We start from the raw sequence: 18,039 nt of genomic DNA on the forward strand, positions 1-18,039 counted from the left end.
GTCAAGGCCTTATAATTACTAAAGTTAATACATAGTGCATAACCCTCAATAGGATATATTACTACATTAATTAAACAGAAGTTCATAATTTCATACTAAAAAGCCATTAATAAGTACACTTCATGAACATTGGAGGCCACACTGGTTGGGGCACCTTCAGATGTGTGCATTATTTTTCCCTACGTTATAACATTTTCTAAGCATTCACAACTCAGGAAACATACATAGTCATTAACAATTTAATTATAAATTCTGCGTTAACAATCCCTCCTCTGATGTCTAAATGCGTCATCACACTAAAATCTTTCCAAACAAATTTTTGCATCAGCTAAAATTTCAATCACCTCATACTTTTGTTCCCTTTTTGAATTTTCCCAAAACAAATTTTCTCTTTTTATTTCTTCCCTCCTCAGATTATTCTTCGTCTTCTTCAATTTGATCCTTTTACACAATTTATATATTCCCCATGCTACGATTATGCAAATCACAATAATTAACATCCCTTGTATTATTTTCAATATTATCCCTTTCCCAATGTTGTTGAGCCAATTTCCCACTGAAGCAAAGTCCTTTGCCAACTTTCTCCCAAACACCTGGTTCTATCAATTCTTTAAAATCAGCACTATCATTAGTCAGAAATGAACAGCAGTGCCTGAAATTAAGCATTTTGCAAACTCTGCCATCATTTGCTAAAAGAATGTCTAACGCATGGTGGTTCTGAAGAGTCATAGCTCTTTCAGCAGCTAATTCAGTATCTATCAGGAGTATGGCTACTGAAAAATTTGTCAGAATGTTATCCACAATAGTAGACAACTTTAGAATCGTTATTGAATTCAGAACAACTCCTACAGAAGGAATCTTTGCTGCAAATATATCTCCCACTATACCAGACGGAGACTCTCTCCTTTGCCTAATGTGATGTAATTCAGTCACTTTCGGAAATTTCTTTAAGTCATCAAGCTGGAAAATATTTTGGGAAAACTATCCCCAAATAACATGTCCTATACCATCCTCTTTGAAGACGGTAATAAGCACGTAAAATTACCAGGAATCGCTAGATCCTGTCCATTCAACATAAATGTCCATTTACTCTGAAACAAAAACACATCTACATTCACTCTTTCCCACAAATAAAGTGTCAGTGCAAGATTTAGGCCTATAGACAAAAAGCTTCCCTAGGTGTTGATCATCCAAAGCTAATTTCCCTTGAGTTTTTATTGCACTATAAGCATAATCATTTGTGTAAGTCATTTTCTCTAAACCTTTTTCTAACTTCTCCTTCAATACCTTTCTCCTGTCATCTGTGTGATCTAAACAGCTCTTCTCTAAAGATTTAAGAAAGCAAGTCAGGTTATTTCAGTGAGCATAAGCTGTGCCAAAAGGTAAGGTAGGTTCAAAGAAACCCCTCACTAATACTATGTCATTATCCTAAGATAAGAAAATACAACATCATGATTGGGGTAAAAATACTGAATGTACTCCTGGTTATAGAATCTTGCTAGTAACAAACTACAACTTATCCCATAAATAAGAGGCAAACTATGATAAGTAATCCCTTCTTCGATTGATGACGGAATCTACGTGCACACAAAACAATTCTTCGTATCCATCATCTCAACATACTCACTCAATAAGCGATAGAAAACATTTGAAGAAAGTTCCCCTTGTGTATTCCCTATGGGCAGATACTTCTCATCTAACCTAAACCTCTCTATTGCTGTTAATGCAGTGGTTGTCTCTAAAGCTGAAGTATGGTTAGCTTTACTCTTGTCAAGAACAGTCATACCCACAATCAATATCATGAACAATTTCACATACACAATTGCCAAACCAATACTCATGTATTTACATCACCTGTTCTTCTTACCCTGCTGACTAATGTTACACTGAGCTGTAAGGAATCAGAAAGCAGAAGAGAAGATTTAGAAACTATGCATCAAAATCACACAAAAAATCTCCTTCAGCAGTTATTTACAGCTTTCAGTGTCACTTCCAGGATCCTTTGTCAAAATTTGGTTTAGCAGCTTGTCATAATCAGGCTTTTCAAAAGTCAAATCAGGTTGTCAAAGTCTTTTCAGGTTACTTTCAACAGTCTCTTTTTCTCTTTGCACTTTCTCAAATTTGTCTTCAACAATTCAGTTCATCGATTTTCTTCAAGTGCCAAAATATTGACCTGGAATGTCTCGATCAAAACAAAAAGACAAAACTCTTTCTGCCATTCACTTGTTGTTGCGTACTCCCACTCAGGACCTGCGTACCTTCGACTTGCTATTCTCTTCCTCCAGTCTGATCTCCTTCACTTAGATCTCCTCTCCTTGTTGTATCTACTTCTTCCTCTCTGCTTGTGACTCCAGCCAGTTATCTTCTTTCAGTGGACCCTTAGGCAAGGCTCTTTTCAGTTTCCTCTTGACAGACCTGCAACAGGTTCAGGAGGAGTTAGATCACATTGGCTTTGATCTGCCTCAACTCCTTCACTCCCGGTGTCTGACAATTGCTCTGTTTCTCTCTCAAAATCATCTACTTCTGGGAGAGCCCCCCTCTGACTAGACTCCAGCTGCCTCAAATGAGAATGGCTCACTGTCACCCTTCTGGAGGTCTTCTCCTTCGACTCTCAAAGGAGTGACTGAACTGTCCTCAACTGACTCACATTCAGCCTTATTTCCTCTTTGTTCCCCTTCCGGTTCTGAGGCTTGGCTTGTTGTAGTTTTTGGTACTCTCAACAACTCGTCTTCAGTGTCCAAAGGACATGACACCTTTTTTGTGTGGCTGGCGTGGATCCAGTTTGGAGCTCCAGTACACTTCACAGCTGTCATAGTAGTCAGAACTACCTGGAACGGGCCTTTCCAGTGAGGCTCCAAACACGTCTTCCGCATGTGTTTCTGGACACCAACACAGTCACCGTCTCGCAGGTTGTGCCCTGGGTCAGGGATTGGGGGCAGTGTGGTTGCTTCCACCTGCTGGGAGACAGCGCGAACCACATCAGCCAGACCGATTTGAAGGTACCATTCATTTGTTCCACTAGTCCTGATGCTTCAGGGCGGTAACTACAGAGCAACTTCTGCTCAATGTTGCGCACAGTAATTTAATTACTTCTTTGCGGAAGTGACTTCCCCTATCTGATTCTAAAGAGATCGGAAAGGAAACCCGAAACGTGGTATCAGTTTCCTAAGCAGTAATTTAGCTACTGTGAGACTGACATTTCTTCGTGTAGGGTATGCTTTAATCCAGTGACTAAAAATTTAGACAATCACCAACACATACCTCAACCCTCCACACACAGGCATCTCAATAAAATCAATTTGCATTCTGCTGAATGGACCTCCTGCTCTTCCAATGTGGCTCAAATTACCCACTCTTTTCCCCCATTCATTTGCTGGCAAATGACGCAACAATGGCAAACTGCTTCATCAACTTGTCTAATCCTCGGGTTGAACCAATTAAGCTTGAATAAACAAATCATGGCATCCTTCCCAACATGTGCTTGACCATTACAGAATCTAGCCATTTGAGACAACAGACTATTTGGCAGAACCAATCAACCCTCTTCTGAAACCCACAATTCTTCTGGTCTCTGTACATATTTCATTTTGCTCCATGAACGTTTTTCCTCCCTGTCAACATTATTTTGCAGTGTTTTCAATTCGTCCAATATATCTATCACATGCAATGCAAAACTTGGACATGTTTCATCTTTTTCAGGTAACAGTTCCCACTTATCTTTGAACGATATACAGTTCAATGTGAAAAACCTTCCAACTTGATCCGCATATCCGTTTCCCATTGACACAAAATCTTGCGATTTCAGATGTGCATTGCATTTCACCCCGGCAATCTTTTCAGGCTTTTGGATAGCATGCAACAGTTTTTTATTTCTTTCACCATTTCTCAGTGGTGAACCAGAAGAGGTCATGAAACCTCTCTCTGACCACAACTGGCCAAAATCATGAACTATTCCAAATCCATACTAGCTATCAGAATAGATGGTAACTTTAAGCTGAGCAGGAACATGGCACACTCTAGTAAGGGCTCCCAGTTCTGCTACTTGTGCAGAGTATACTCCTCAAAGCCATGACACTTCCAGTATACCAGAAATTGTGCACACAGCATATCCTGCTCTCAGTGTTCCTGTATTGTTTCTCAGGCAGGAACCATCAACAAAGATAATTTGGTCATTTCCTTCCAATCGGGTGTCCCCAATATTAGGTCTTGGTTTTGTGCACAGATCAGTTACTTCAAGACAATCATGCTCAATGTCTTCCAGCCTTTCTATTTCAACATTTTAATTTGCAAGTTAGGTTGCCGGGTTCAGCACTGTACATCTTTTAAATGACACATTTGGTGACCCTAAAATACTCTGCTCATATCTAGTCAATCTTGCACCTGTTAGGTATTGGGTTTTTGTTTTTATAAGTAGGATTTCAATGGAGTGAGGAATCATGATAGTTAGGGGAGTGTCCCATCACAATGCCTTCACACTGTGTGAGGCTCTCTCCAACTGCTGCAACTGCATGCAGACAACCTGGTAAGGCTGCTGCAACCGCGTCCAAAGTAGCTGAAAGATATGCTACTGGGTGGTTTACACCTCCATGGATCTGCATCAAGACAGACAAAGAACATGCATCACGCTCATGACAAAACAATGTGAAATAATTTGTGTACTCAGGCATACCCAAAGCCAGAGCTTTGCATAGACTCTCTCTCAGATCAGAACATGCTTCCAAACAGCCTGGTCTAACACTATGGGATTGGTGACCTCTTTGTGATTCAGCTTTTGTAAGGACTTGGAAATGACAACAAAATTGGGAATCCATTGGCCACAGTAACGTACCATTCCTAAAAACATCCTGACATCTCTCTGTGTGGCTGGGAGACTCATCTGCAATATTGTCATGACCCTTTCTCTGGATATTTTCCTTCATCCCTTCTCAATCTGGTGACCCAAATATTTCATCTTTTTCTGGTAGTATTGCAATTTAAGTAGAGACACTTTATGACCATTGTTTCCCAAATGGTTCAGAAAGGCAATCGTGTCATACTTGCACTCATTTCTTGTTCTGGATGCAATCAATAAGTCATCAATGTACTGTAACAGGGTTCATTGGAAAGGCAATTCCAACGACGTTCCAAATTCGTTTTCAGGATCTGATTGAATATGGAAGGCGACTTTGAAAACCCTTGAGGAATGCTACACCAACAGTAAACTTGGTCTAAAAATTTTCAACAAATAGAAATTGGCTAGCCTTGTGAAGAGGCACAGAAAATAAAGTTGTGACAAGTCTATGACAGTGAACCATTCAGCATCACATGGAATCTGAAACATTATCACACCAGGTTTTGGTACCATGGGACAACATTTGATCACAATGTAGTTTATTTTTCTAAAATACTGGAGAAATCGAACTTTCCCACAGGGCTTTTTCAAACCCATGATCAGCGAGTTACATGGGCTGCTCAACACTTCTTTCAAGACCCCCTGGTTCACAAATTCTGCAATTATCCGGGCAACCTTTATAAGGATATCCTGGGGCATTTGATATTGGGGAATCTGAGGAAAAATTACGTTCAGCTTTACAGGAAAATTAACTGGTTCAACTCCCTTTATCAGACCTATCTCTTTTCCTGTCAGGTCCCATACTTTCTCGTTAACCGTTCGCTATAAATCAGGAGAAAGCTCCTTTACTGGGAACTCTGGAAAGAAATTAATCAGAGGGTACTCCTCATTTATTGTCTCATTCATTCTGTCTCTGGTGTCGGGTCACTCTCATCATCACTATTCATCTGTATCTTGATTCTGTCATTTGAGCAAGTAATCAAGCACCTGGTTTTACACAGCAAGTCGCTCCCCAGTAGGGATACCAGACTTGAATCACAGACTACAAATTTGTGCAGTCCTTGAAAGTTGCCAATCTTAACCTGAACTGCTTCTATAATTGGGTTGGTCAAATACTGATTTGTTACTCCTACAATCTGGACTGTCTTTCCTGAAAGGGGCAAATTTGGAACTTCTGCACTTCTCACTGTAGAGCGTATAGCTCCTATGTCAACCAGGAATGGAACTCCGTGACCCAGGACTCTTCCCTTCACCTAGGGACCTTTTTGATCTACTTTTAAGGAAGCTGCAAGCACACATTAATCCTCATCTGAACTCTCGCTCACCCAATCATCGTTTACTGCAATCTCACTGTGTAACGGGAATTGTGAACTGTGCTATTACTTTGTCCGGCCTTTGACCTGGGACATGTTGAAGAAGCATCACCTGCTGCTGTTCCACTGGGGCTTGAGGTATTTGGATTTGCTGTCTAGGTACCATGGGAACCAGCTGTTGCATTCGCTGCAACTGTCTCATTTGCACATGTGGCATTTGTACCTGCTGCATGGGCTGAAAATCTTGCATTTGATTCATATTATTTTGAAAATTTGGATTATGACCTTTCATTTTTGGTCCTCTCATGTTTTGGAACAAATTGATGTCACCTGTTTGCTGAATTGCACCTGCCTGCACCAACATCGGACAATCCTGCTTCCAATGTACAACCGCTCCACAAGCGTTACAAGGCAACAATTTCTTCATCCCCTGCACATCATTCGGAACTACTACAGTACCCAAATCGGGACCACGGTTTACCATTCCTCCGCGAACTCTACCTCTAATCTGATTTTGAAATACCATGTTTCCCTGCTGCGGTAGTTGTTGTGGAAAATGTCCCTGCATTTCGTTTGTGCAGCTTTAATCTGCATCACCATCGCCTTTTTTAAGCTTTCTCTGCTTCAACTCAATCTTGTCACTACAGTACTTTGCATACTACAACACCTCATCGATCGGCTTTGCTTGCCACCAAATCAAATGACCCTTAATCATCTGGCTAATTTCAGGTCTCAATCCTTCCACAAATCTGAACACAAAATGAATCATGTCTTTTGGCTCAATTCTCTGTACCACTGTAATGCTTGAACGCCTGCAACAGTCTCTCATAGTACGCATGTATCAACTCTTTTGCCTCCTGAGCAGTCCCCTCTATCCTCTGCCAATCAATGTTTTTGGCTGAAATTCTTATATTCAGGAATTCAATCACTTTGTAATAATATTTCATTACCTCAGGAGACGGCGCACCTGTAACCTGATCCCTCTCTTTTGTTGGCCAATCTATGCTCTCTTGCACTCCACCCACAAATCAGCTGGAACTACTATCTCTAATAGAGTGTTCAAGTCCTCCCACAGGCATTTTGCAAGTTTAAAAAAACTGTCTGTCTGCTGGTACCATTCTACTGGCTTCTCTCTCAATCTAGGATAATCATTTGTAAAAGACAGAATGCCACCTCTGCTCCAAGGGACATTTTACCTCATTGGTAAAATTTTCACTGCTATCGGTGAGTCGCGCTGCAAGCAGGTCACACCCTTGTGTCTGCCGATCGTCGCAGCTGACTAGCTATTTTTAGTCCTTTCTCGTCATGGCCCACTCGTGCAAGCGGCTGAGATGGGGACACGTCTAGGTTGTGGTACGGTTTGCCGCCTTTGGATTAGTAAGTCCTGCTGCCTCTCCATGGGGAGGCCACATCAAGTAAACATTCTGGGACCTCCTCATACTAAAAGATAGGATTTATGTTGTATGTTATGCTTTCTATGTATTTGTTTACTTGACTCTGTGCCTTATGGGTTGCAACTTTTGCGATTGGAGCGCTGAGCGATTCCTTATGTCTACTTTCTTCTATATTGATCTACGCAGATAGTGACAACAATTAGTCGTCTACAAACGTCTAGGTTCTAGACAGGTTTTTGTGCCTCATTTAGCGTACTGTACTGTCACATTTTTGATCCATTGTTATGACACCCTACTAGTATTCCTTCCTGACTCGGACCTTCATAGAGTGTGACTACAAGGGGCAACTCCCCCTCCCACCTCAGACCTGGGGCTAATATCTACAAAGATTAATTTCAGCACTCACTCAGAGTTCTTTTAACAACGAGGTTGAGTCCGTCCAGGTGGTCTCATCTTACCTGGGTGGGGATAGGTGGTCAAATGATGAACCATGACATTTGAATGTGTGTGAGACCACCCATTCTTTAAGAGGAATACCCCCACTCTTTACTGAGCACATGCCCACCACTACTGACAATTAAATCACCATGTTTGTGATCCACTGACCAGTTGAACTGGCCAGATTAGCCTGTTCACAGCATTACCCATACGCGTTGTGTTGTTGAAAAGATTCAGTGCATCCTTACTTTGCTGCACATTTGCAATCAGCTCCACAGAATCCCTTCTTCTCATATCTCTTTTCTTTACCCATCTGCCTTCCCATTTATCTAATGCTCCCCAGATCTGGGCACTTTGAAATAACTCCCCATTGTGTGCCTTCATTCCAGCAGATCTCATGTGTTCAAAATCTTTGGTCTCAAAATCTAACCTGTAACTCTTTTTCTTTGTTTTCTCTATTTCTATGCTGCACTTCTCTGCTAGGTCTGCTAGCTTTTGATGCACATTGCTCTCTTCCCTTGTAATCTTCGGGCACAGATATCTTAGCTCTGCTTCTGTGTAGGACTCTAACCAGTTCACACCCATAGTCCCTTCAATGAGCTCACCCACTTCCATTCCCAGTTTAGTGTAGTTCAAGTACTCCTCTCTTTTAGGAGCACTCTGCGGTGTATTAAGCTTGTCTAACCATTCAGTCAAATGCTGGGCAGTCAAACCCTGCCATGAAATGTTGCTGGCCTGGGCATGTGGTGCCTGTTGCTCAACTGTATTTGGGATCTGCGGTGTCAATCAATTTCAAGCTCTGACTAATGTGCTACCCTATGACAGTATCCGGAGGAACTCCAAATGGGCTAAGATCTAGCAATGATCTCAATCTGTCAAAGGTTTGTCCCAAAGGAGATACTACTCGAATATTCTTATTAAGTCCTCCCCTCATTCCATTCTGACTCAGGACTCGCTGTCCATCTGCACTGGGTTTCTCTTGTGTGAACAAAGGTTAAATCGGACCAATGGTGACAGGTACAGATAAAGCATCTGGGCTTTGCCTAACATTCAGGTTCTGTGGGAGTGATTCCTACATTCTGGTTCATCAGTACAGACACATCTGACTGTGTTCCTGTTATTAGAGTATATTTCGGAATCGTTTGTGACTGTGCTTGAGGTAGTAAAAGTGGAGTTGGTTCTGTCTGAAACAATGTCGGTCTTGGGAAAACCTGTCCTGTAGGCACTATTAGGTTTGTGGCAGTTTCCACAAGGGGCACATCATGGTAAGTTTTCTGGACATTTGGCTGTTGCACCTGATTTTGGACTACTGGAGTAGTAGGTGCCTTAAGAATGCTCTGCATTGGGCTCTGTGTCAGACATGGATTAACCTGCGCCGGACTTGTTGTCACATTAACCTGTGTCAGTGCCGAAGGATTTACACTAGTGCTCGGACCGCTCTCTTGTGCAGCATATCGAGGAGGACGATTTCTCAATAACTGCAAAATAAACTCATCATCATCTGACTCTTCCTCATAGGTCAATGGTCTCTTAGACTCCTTTGGTCTCTGTTCCCTACTCTCAGAATGGCTCCTGTTTGTTTTTCTGACAGCTTTCCTTCCTACTCTTTCACTGTCCTGTTTTATTGCTGGAAACAATTTAATCTCCTGTAAAGTCTCAGTTCCCCAAAATCTCTGATCACTGTCCCATCTAGCCTCCGCTAGTATATTTTCTGCCTTTCTCATTCTCCTCTCAAATTTATGTTGCTGTTGCTGTCTGGCAACTAGCTCCCAGATCGCTAATGCCTCAAACTGCTGGTCTCGGAGGGGGTTTCAGATCATACAGCACCCTCCTCAGATTCTCTAAACTCCTCAAATTAAATGTTCCGTTGACAGGAAACGCTAATCCCCCATCTTTGTCACTTTGCACCATTGCTTTAGCCAAAGACATGGCACAACGCCCTTTTGTTTGATTACAATGTAAGCTGATGTACCTTCTGGCAGTGCAATATCCCCTATGCTCGTTGTAGTGTACGTATCTCCTCCTAAAGCACTCTTTAAAGCTTTGAAAAATTTAATTTCTGCGACCTTTATTCTATTCTATATCAAATCAGGAAGTGACTTTTAATTCCAAAATTCTCTACACCCACCTTCAAAACCGATTGCGTTTCACGGATGGCTGTCAATCCGTGCATGACCCTTCTCACTAACCAACCTATCCCGGCGCAGCTCCAGTGACGTCACGCTCACATACTGCGGCTGACAAAGTCTTGCGGCTTGTCCTCCCTACCTCAGATTCACAAGGAGCTAATTCAATTTATTTCAAGCACTAAACAAAATCAAAAACCCAATTTGTCCGTTTACTACAAGAAAGGCAAGACAATTGCTTCTGAAACTTTACGGATATTTCACTGACAGCGTTCCGTTCTAACAGCTATTCCTTTTTTCTCAGTTTTCCTGATTAGCAAGCAAAATTCAAACCACAAATTTTACTCTTAACTGATCAGTGGGTCTGTCCTGGTGAACACAGGAGTCGCCACATCTCAGTTAACTCACTTTGACTCACACTCTGACTTGTCGACCACACCCGATCGGCCTATTAAACCAGACAAATTACGACAAAAAAAAACAAGTGTCTCATACACGGAGTCTTAGACCATGCAGGGTCGTTATATCAACAACCATGTGGACAATTTTTGAGCACAAAGCACCACATACATGTGAAGTTCGACAACTTCCCCACTCTCACACTGCGGAGTACGTACACTCCTTCTGCAACTTCATTTGGAGTACACAAACTCCCTAAACCCTCACAACCATCACAATCCACCTGAGATTTGCATAAACTGTGCAAGTGCAAAACCTACGTCATTTTCACTATCACTAGAACACCGAGAACCTCCTCAAACAACCATTGACAAGCTCGAAGATTCTGGGGAAGTGGTTTTAAGTATTTAGGGACACATTTTCTCTCCAATTTGTATCATTCAAACAATAAATCCAAATCTCAGTGATGATGAGCTCTTGATAGACAAACCATGTACCGGGCCTCTATGATGGGCTCTTAAGGAGACAAACCATCAGTCTGCTACCATCTCTGTTAGCTCGTCGGACTTTAATAAGTAAATCTACAAGGAGACGCGAATAGATCGATGAACCTTTTGACTCGCTTTGAGGTTTTCCCATTATATATCCCACACATGCACAAATCAATAAACAATAATAATCAATAACATTAGTAATCAATAAGAGTCAGTAATTGTCACACACCATAAGCTTGCAGTCATGAACACCCACACCTTTATGTGAAAGTTAGAATGTTTATTTCCCTATATTAACAACGCTAATGTCACGTAACTCATTCTCAAAATCAAATGATAAACATACAGGAACAACACTGGCTGAACAAAGCAGCAAAAGAATCGCAATCTAATCAAAGCTTGAGCTACTACAGATTTTAATGTTACAGTACAAATTACTAGTAAGAATAACTGCGCAAATGATATTACATACATTTAGATTCAGCAAAGAATAGCATGTGTGGGCTGAATGAAAAACAAATTTATTCACACAATTTGGAAAAACATCTAACTATGACTCTGTCAAAATAGCGGTTGGTACCTAGAAACAAAAGCAAACAGACATAGCAAACAATATCATAGTCAGTATACCTATCCTCAGTTTGGATAAGCTAGCTGTGACAGTCTTCGTTCTTAGGACATCAGTTTGGTTAGCTAGACATCAGGATTCAGCATCAAAGTTCAGAAAAGTCAAAGTCTCTTTAAGCAATAAAGTTAAGCTTGTCTTTTCTCAAGATGGCAAAATGGGGTGTCTCCTCTCAGTGCAGTCCGGCTAAGTTAGATTTCCTAAAACTACTTCCAATGTCCATATTGGTTTAAAAATCGCATGTTTGTATTCAGTCCAATGAAACTAAACCCTCATATCTACAACGCTTCTAGTACATGGTTCACATGTCGATGATTGGCTCTCATCTCTTCCGTTCTCATCATTGCGCTCATCAGGTAACAATATTGTTGCAGCTTATACTTCAGTCAGTTAATTCTTTGTTTTCTCCTGAGAAAGTCAGTCTTGCACACATTACATTAAACACTGTTGCACTGACAAATACATCATCATCATGAGAAAAGATTTCAGTTACCATCATTTGGTCAGCACAGTGGAAATTCACATCTTAATTCTCTGAGCATCCATTTTATTAAATTCCTGAGCAATGCAGCTTGACATGAGGCCATGAAACTGGGCCATGACCTTGCTAAGTCAAGGCCTTATCATTAATAAAGCTAATTCATAATGCATAACCTTCAATATGACATATTACTACATTAATTAAACATAAGTTTATCATTTCATATTAATAAGTCACTAATAAGTACACTTCGTGAACATTGTCGGCCACACTGGTGGGCGCACCTTCAAATGTGTGCATTATTTTTCCCTAGGTTATAACATTTTCTATGCTATTTCAACATTCAGAATACAATAAGTCATTCATAATTTCATTATAACTTCTGCGTTAACATAAGCAGGAAAGTTAAGAAAGAGTGCCATCAATCCATATGGCACAGAAGGTGATATGACCTTGTCCCTCTAACAGGTGCTGAGCTTTAGAAGTGGGAAGGGGCAGTAATCTTTCCCAGAGGATTTCACTAACACCTGTGAAACAACTGAGTCAATGTTCAGAAAAGTGGGATCTGAGTAAGCAATAGTCATTAATTATTTTTAGAGATTCCAATTTGAATATCAGTGAAAATTGGTTATTTAAGTCCTTCTTCAGTTTTTGGAAATACATTCTTTTTTTTTACTGATGTACAGTGATTAGAGTAAGTACTGTAAAAAGTAGTGGTACACATAATACCAATCGGTAATCATGTACTAAGAATTGTATAAAGTTTTAATGTTCCTTTTCCCTCCTTCTAAAAGTATAAAAAATAATAAATAAATAAAAATACTTAAATATGTGAACACGTTATACATTATACGTGTGTCGTCTATATTCTCACCATGTCTTTTGACATCAGACCACATTCTATATTTACAGTTCAGGTTCACCGTCTGACTTGCAGTTTACAGTGAATTATTCGGAGCATGTCTCCCTCCTTCTAAACTAGTGCGTAACATGTCACACAACTTATGTGTGTTGCCTATACTCTAATTATGTTCTTGACGTAAGTCTACATATTTGTGCAAGATTCGCTTAGTCATTGGTAGGGGCTCTGTATGGCATATGTGTAGCTGCTTAGGTTCTGCTAGTTAGGGTTCCATATTCTGCCAATATATTTGTGTTCTTTTACCTGCAGGTTTTGGCGTACTATGGCCTGTACATTTGATTACCTTCTACATCTTGGAGCTAGTTGCTATTAGTAAATTTGTTGGATTAAAGTACTTTGCATCCTTGTATGAACACAGGCTGTCACATATAACGGATTTAATATGCTGTGGATAAGGACGTGGTCATTTGACACCTTGAGAACTGCTGAATTTTGGGTTAATTATTACCTAGCTCCTCTCTAACTCTTCACTGTTCACAGTGGGAACTGGGTACATTTAAGCTGCTGAGTGAGTGCACATTCCTGACCTTTTTTTCTTTCTTTTTGGATAGACACTAAGACATCTATTGTTGTTCTGGATACCCACTTTTTGCTTTTTTTGTGCCACGGGCTATACATTTTTCTAATAGAGGGTATATGTACCTTTGATGCATGCACACATTTGCTCCTTCTTTCTTACACATTTTTCTCATCTTTGGTGACGGTGTGCATGGAATATCCTTAATTTTTGCATTTAATAGTCACTGGGCAATTTTCTCCTGTTTCAGCCAGTGCACAAATGTGTTTTATGTATTTCTGAAATACATTTACATATGTCAATGTTTATATGTTGATTTCTGTAACTTCACAGCCCTGATAAAGTCACGTTGTGACGAAACGTGTGTTGGATGTCAAGTGTGAACCAACTTTATTGAAGAACTGTACTGAAAACATGAATGGAATTGGAAATTTAAAATATGTCAACATGAATGGAACTGGAAATGTGAAATAAACTGAACACTGAACGGATCTGTGTGATATACCTTTGAACTCTGGACTCTCTTTTTAACTGTATTTGTGTGTGTTGGTTGTAACACATAAAAGTATTGTGTATCAAAGGATACATATCTCTACCCCTGGGTGGGCAGGGTAATCAACCATACCACACAACTAGCAGAACATTCGGACATACACCTATCTGCCGTGAATACTCAGGGACACTTGTGGGGGGTGCATGTTTTCGCCATTGCCACCCATCAGTTCAGGACAAAGTTTGAATGTTAAATGGTCAGTATGGAAATCAGTTGCGCGGAGTAGTGGGCAGAGGGAGAATGGGGGGGGGGGTTGCATAAAAATGAAAAATAAAATAACATTTTTAAAAACTTGCCTCGGCTCCCGTGCCGCGCTGCTCCTCTGAAGGCTGCAGTTACAGGCTCCCACCCTGCCCTGCTGCCAATCCTGACACTGCTCAAAGCAGCATCAGGATTGGCTGGGAGCGCCCTCGCTGTGCGCTCTCATGCAGACTGGGAGCCATTGCAGGCTTTCTCCAGTGACAGCCCACCAAACATACATGCGCAGTGAGGGGAGTGCACAGTGTACTCCCCTCTGCACGTCACCCGCGTGGCCCCACCTCTTTCACATGAAAGCGATAATAAACAGAGTTTATTATTGCTTCCTTGTGAAAGGATTCGCAGCGGTTGCTGCTGGCGTGGGGGGGGGGGGTGGCGATGCTCCTCTACCCACAAGGGGGAGCCGTCCTTGATGGAAATATTTTACACTCTAATGTGGCTAGTATGAAGTGATTGAGTCAGAAGCAAGCCATTTTAATGCATAAAATAATCCATTCACTATGACTAAGATGCAGTTTAATTAGAAAGAAGACACTTTTCTTGGGTTGGAAGCCACCCAGATTGGATAACTCGCGTAGCAGCTACTGACATCTATGGAGTCTCATATGTAAGGCCTCATTCAGATATGAGAATTTTACTGATCATGTCGTTCATGATTAAAATAAACAGCTGTCAAACAGTTTTCTGGCACTACCCTGAAAATCTTTTTTAAGTATTGAACTGAACATAGATTGACATGATTGAAAAATTGACAACTTGAAAATAATAGAAACCACACTTTACGTTATGACTAACTTTCCTCTCCAACAATAACCTGTCGTTATTCAAAATTGTTATGGTAAGATGCTGCAATTTTAAATGATCTTTGCATCACTCTGTAACGTACCCTGAAGGGAACTGTTGCATCATTACCTGTCATCGCACTATTTAAGCTTTGGTAAATCAGTCAATTCTCAGTTTACCATTATAGTCCCAATACAACTGCCCTTTTTTTTTTTACACAGGTAATCACTCCACAGGTCGATACCAGGGTCCTCGGTAAATCAAAAAGTGTGGAATTGAGTTATTTACAAATGTAACCCCGAGATTCCCCTGGGAAATGAGCAATTACCAAGGAATGGCCAGTTGCAAATCACTAGTATTTCCTCACTTTTCCCTCAGATTAGACCAGCCAAAATCCCCAAATTGAAGTACACAGATCGTTGGTTTCCAGTGATGGCTGCATTTACGAGTCCCATCAGGTTTAAATAGACTCCTCTGTAGTATCATGCAGAGCTAAAATGTTACAACTTGGTCTTACTCCAGATCTTTCGAGCGGTACGAACAACTATGAAGACTAAAATTAGCTTGCAATGATACTTTCAACACTGAATAATAAATTATATACACACACATATGCACAGGAAAATGTTAAATTGAGAAATATGTACCTGATACCTATCAGGAACATGACCATCAAGTATTTTTGGTACATCCTCAACGTCCAGCCCTGTTCCAGCTTTCTCTTCCAGCCCCATGGAATCACACAAAATAAGGGACGGTGACTTGCCACACTTTTCATCCTTAACAGTGTATGTTCTGTACTATAAAGGAAAGGAACAAGCATGGCTTAGTGTTTGAAAGGATGTTATCAAAGCAGATTATTTGTTACTTTACAAAACAGTGAAGCACAAATATACCATTACAATGAGCATGACAATAATCATATTAGGCCACCTGTGCTGCTCAGAGTAGTCAAGAAAGACTTAAAAGCTAAAAAGTGAACTAACAACTACCAGGACCAAACTAAGGACCCGAATGTATGGTTTGGTGGATGGAGTAGTGTTGGTGAGGATGGTGGAGGACAACACCTCCTCCATCCCAAAAGTACTCTGCTGTCAAATTTTAAAATGTCCCCCCCCCTCTTCAGTAAATTGAAATGAACTACCATCATGGAACCTCCTTTTAATGTAGCAAATGTTTGGAGTACAGCCATTTTTCAAACTTTAGGACTGTTTTCTTTTTCAAAAAAGAAAAAACTCCCAAAGTAGGAGTTTGCTTCTAAAAAAAACAAAAAGGTAATGGCTCCCACAACATTTTGTGTTTATCAGAGGGTCTGCTGGGGGGTGGGGGGGTCATTATATTTTTTCTATCGCTCACTGCCAGGCTTTTCCGGCAGGTGACAGACAGAAAAAAACAGGCATTACACTATCCATCCAGGAACCAGTGGTGGCAATATTGACAGAATACCTGAAGTCTACCCATCACTAAATGAGGCAGGTGGAACATGGGTTTAATGAGCAGGTACTCCACCGCATTTGGTAAAGAGCACCCTGTCCACCAAACTCTAAATCAGGCCCTTTTTACTTTGAGTAAAATGCACTTAATGGTGCCAAGAGGCATCACAATTGGGAGGTGCTCCTGGAAAAGGGAGAAAAGATGAAGAGAGAAGAAAGTGCAAGAGAGACTAGGCAAGAAAACAAGCATTGGCGGTGTCCTAAAGGCAGTGCGCTGCAGGGGGTGGGAGCGCCCGTTTCCTGCCTGGATGACCTCCTCTCCGGACAAGGTAAGTCGATCGTCCGACAGGGGACGGGGTGGGAGGGTGTTGTGTGTGCATGTGTGAGTGGGTGTTGTCTGCGTGTGTGCATGTATGTGTGCATGGGTGTGTGTATGTGTGTGTCTATGGGTGTGTGCATGGGTGTGTGAATGTATGTGTGTGATTGAGTGGTTGAATTCGTGTATGGATGGTGAAGCGAGTGCGTGTATGAATGCTGAGATGAGTTTGTGTATGGATGCTTGAAAGTATATGTGTGTACGGATGCTTGTGAGTAAATAAGTGTATATCAGTGTTGATGTATGGGTGTATGTGTGGTGCGTGAATGAGTATGCGAGGTGCATGAATGAGTGTATGCAGGGTGCATGTGGGTGTCTGTGTGTGTACATGCCGGGGTGGGGGGTGCTGCACTAGAAGGGGTGTGCTGCCCTAGAAGGTGGGATGGAGGGGTGCTGCACTAGAACGAGTGCTGTTCTGGTAGGAGGAGTGGGGGTTCTGTTGTGAATGGGTGGGGCTATTGGGCAGGTTGGCAGAGGGTGGTCTTCACAGCCAGCCCGTCGGTGGTTAAACCGCCACCATAGCCTTGGCTGTCTTCTCATAATGAGGGACAATTTGTAGCTGATAGAGGACCATGGGGGTCATTCCAACCCTGGCGGTCGGTGATAAAGCGGCGGCCAACCCGCCAACAGGCAGGTGGTAAAACAAAATGAATTCTGACCCTGGCGGGAACCGCCAACACAGACCGCCACTTTAACACTCCGACCGCCACGGCGGGACAGACAAACAGCGCGGCGGTCACCGCCAACAGGCAGGCGGCAGACAACGTACCTCCCACCCTATCACAACTCACCAATCCGCCACCTTTTCCGGGGCGGGAGCACCGCCGATAAAAACACGGCGGAAACAGACTACGAACGGGAAAACGCACACCTCTATACACTCCACGAGGACGGAGGACAGCATGGAGCCCGAATTGAACATCCTACCTGCTCTCGTCTACCTGCTCATCTACCACGAGTACGAACTCCGGCGCAGATGACAACGGTGAGTACCGCACCTACGACACAGGGGATTGGGGAGGAGGAAGGGTTACGGGCACACACATACGCAATACACCCACCCCCCAACTATCTACACACCAATGCAGAGCACCAA

General features: G+C 41.8%; 1 protein-coding gene across 3 annotated transcripts in view; it reads right to left on the reverse strand.

Annotated features, from left to right (window-relative positions):
- LOC138293162 (interferon-induced protein 44-like) overlaps positions 1-18,039 on the reverse strand; it is a 302,295-nt gene that overhangs the window by 157,996 nt on the left and 126,260 nt on the right. For all 3 annotated transcript variants that reach the window (XM_069232222.1, XM_069232220.1, XM_069232221.1), the window contains exon 5: positions 15,782-15,934. In XM_069232222.1, coding sequence (XP_069088323.1) covers positions 15,782-15,934 — 153 coding nt within the window. The remainder of the gene's footprint in view (positions 1-15,781; positions 15,935-18,039) is intronic.

The sequence above is a fragment of the Pleurodeles waltl genome, chromosome 4_2 (assembly GCF_031143425.1).
Source record: "Pleurodeles waltl isolate 20211129_DDA chromosome 4_2, aPleWal1.hap1.20221129, whole genome shotgun sequence".
In the NCBI taxonomy this organism is placed as follows: domain Eukaryota; kingdom Metazoa; phylum Chordata; class Amphibia; order Caudata; family Salamandridae; genus Pleurodeles; species Pleurodeles waltl.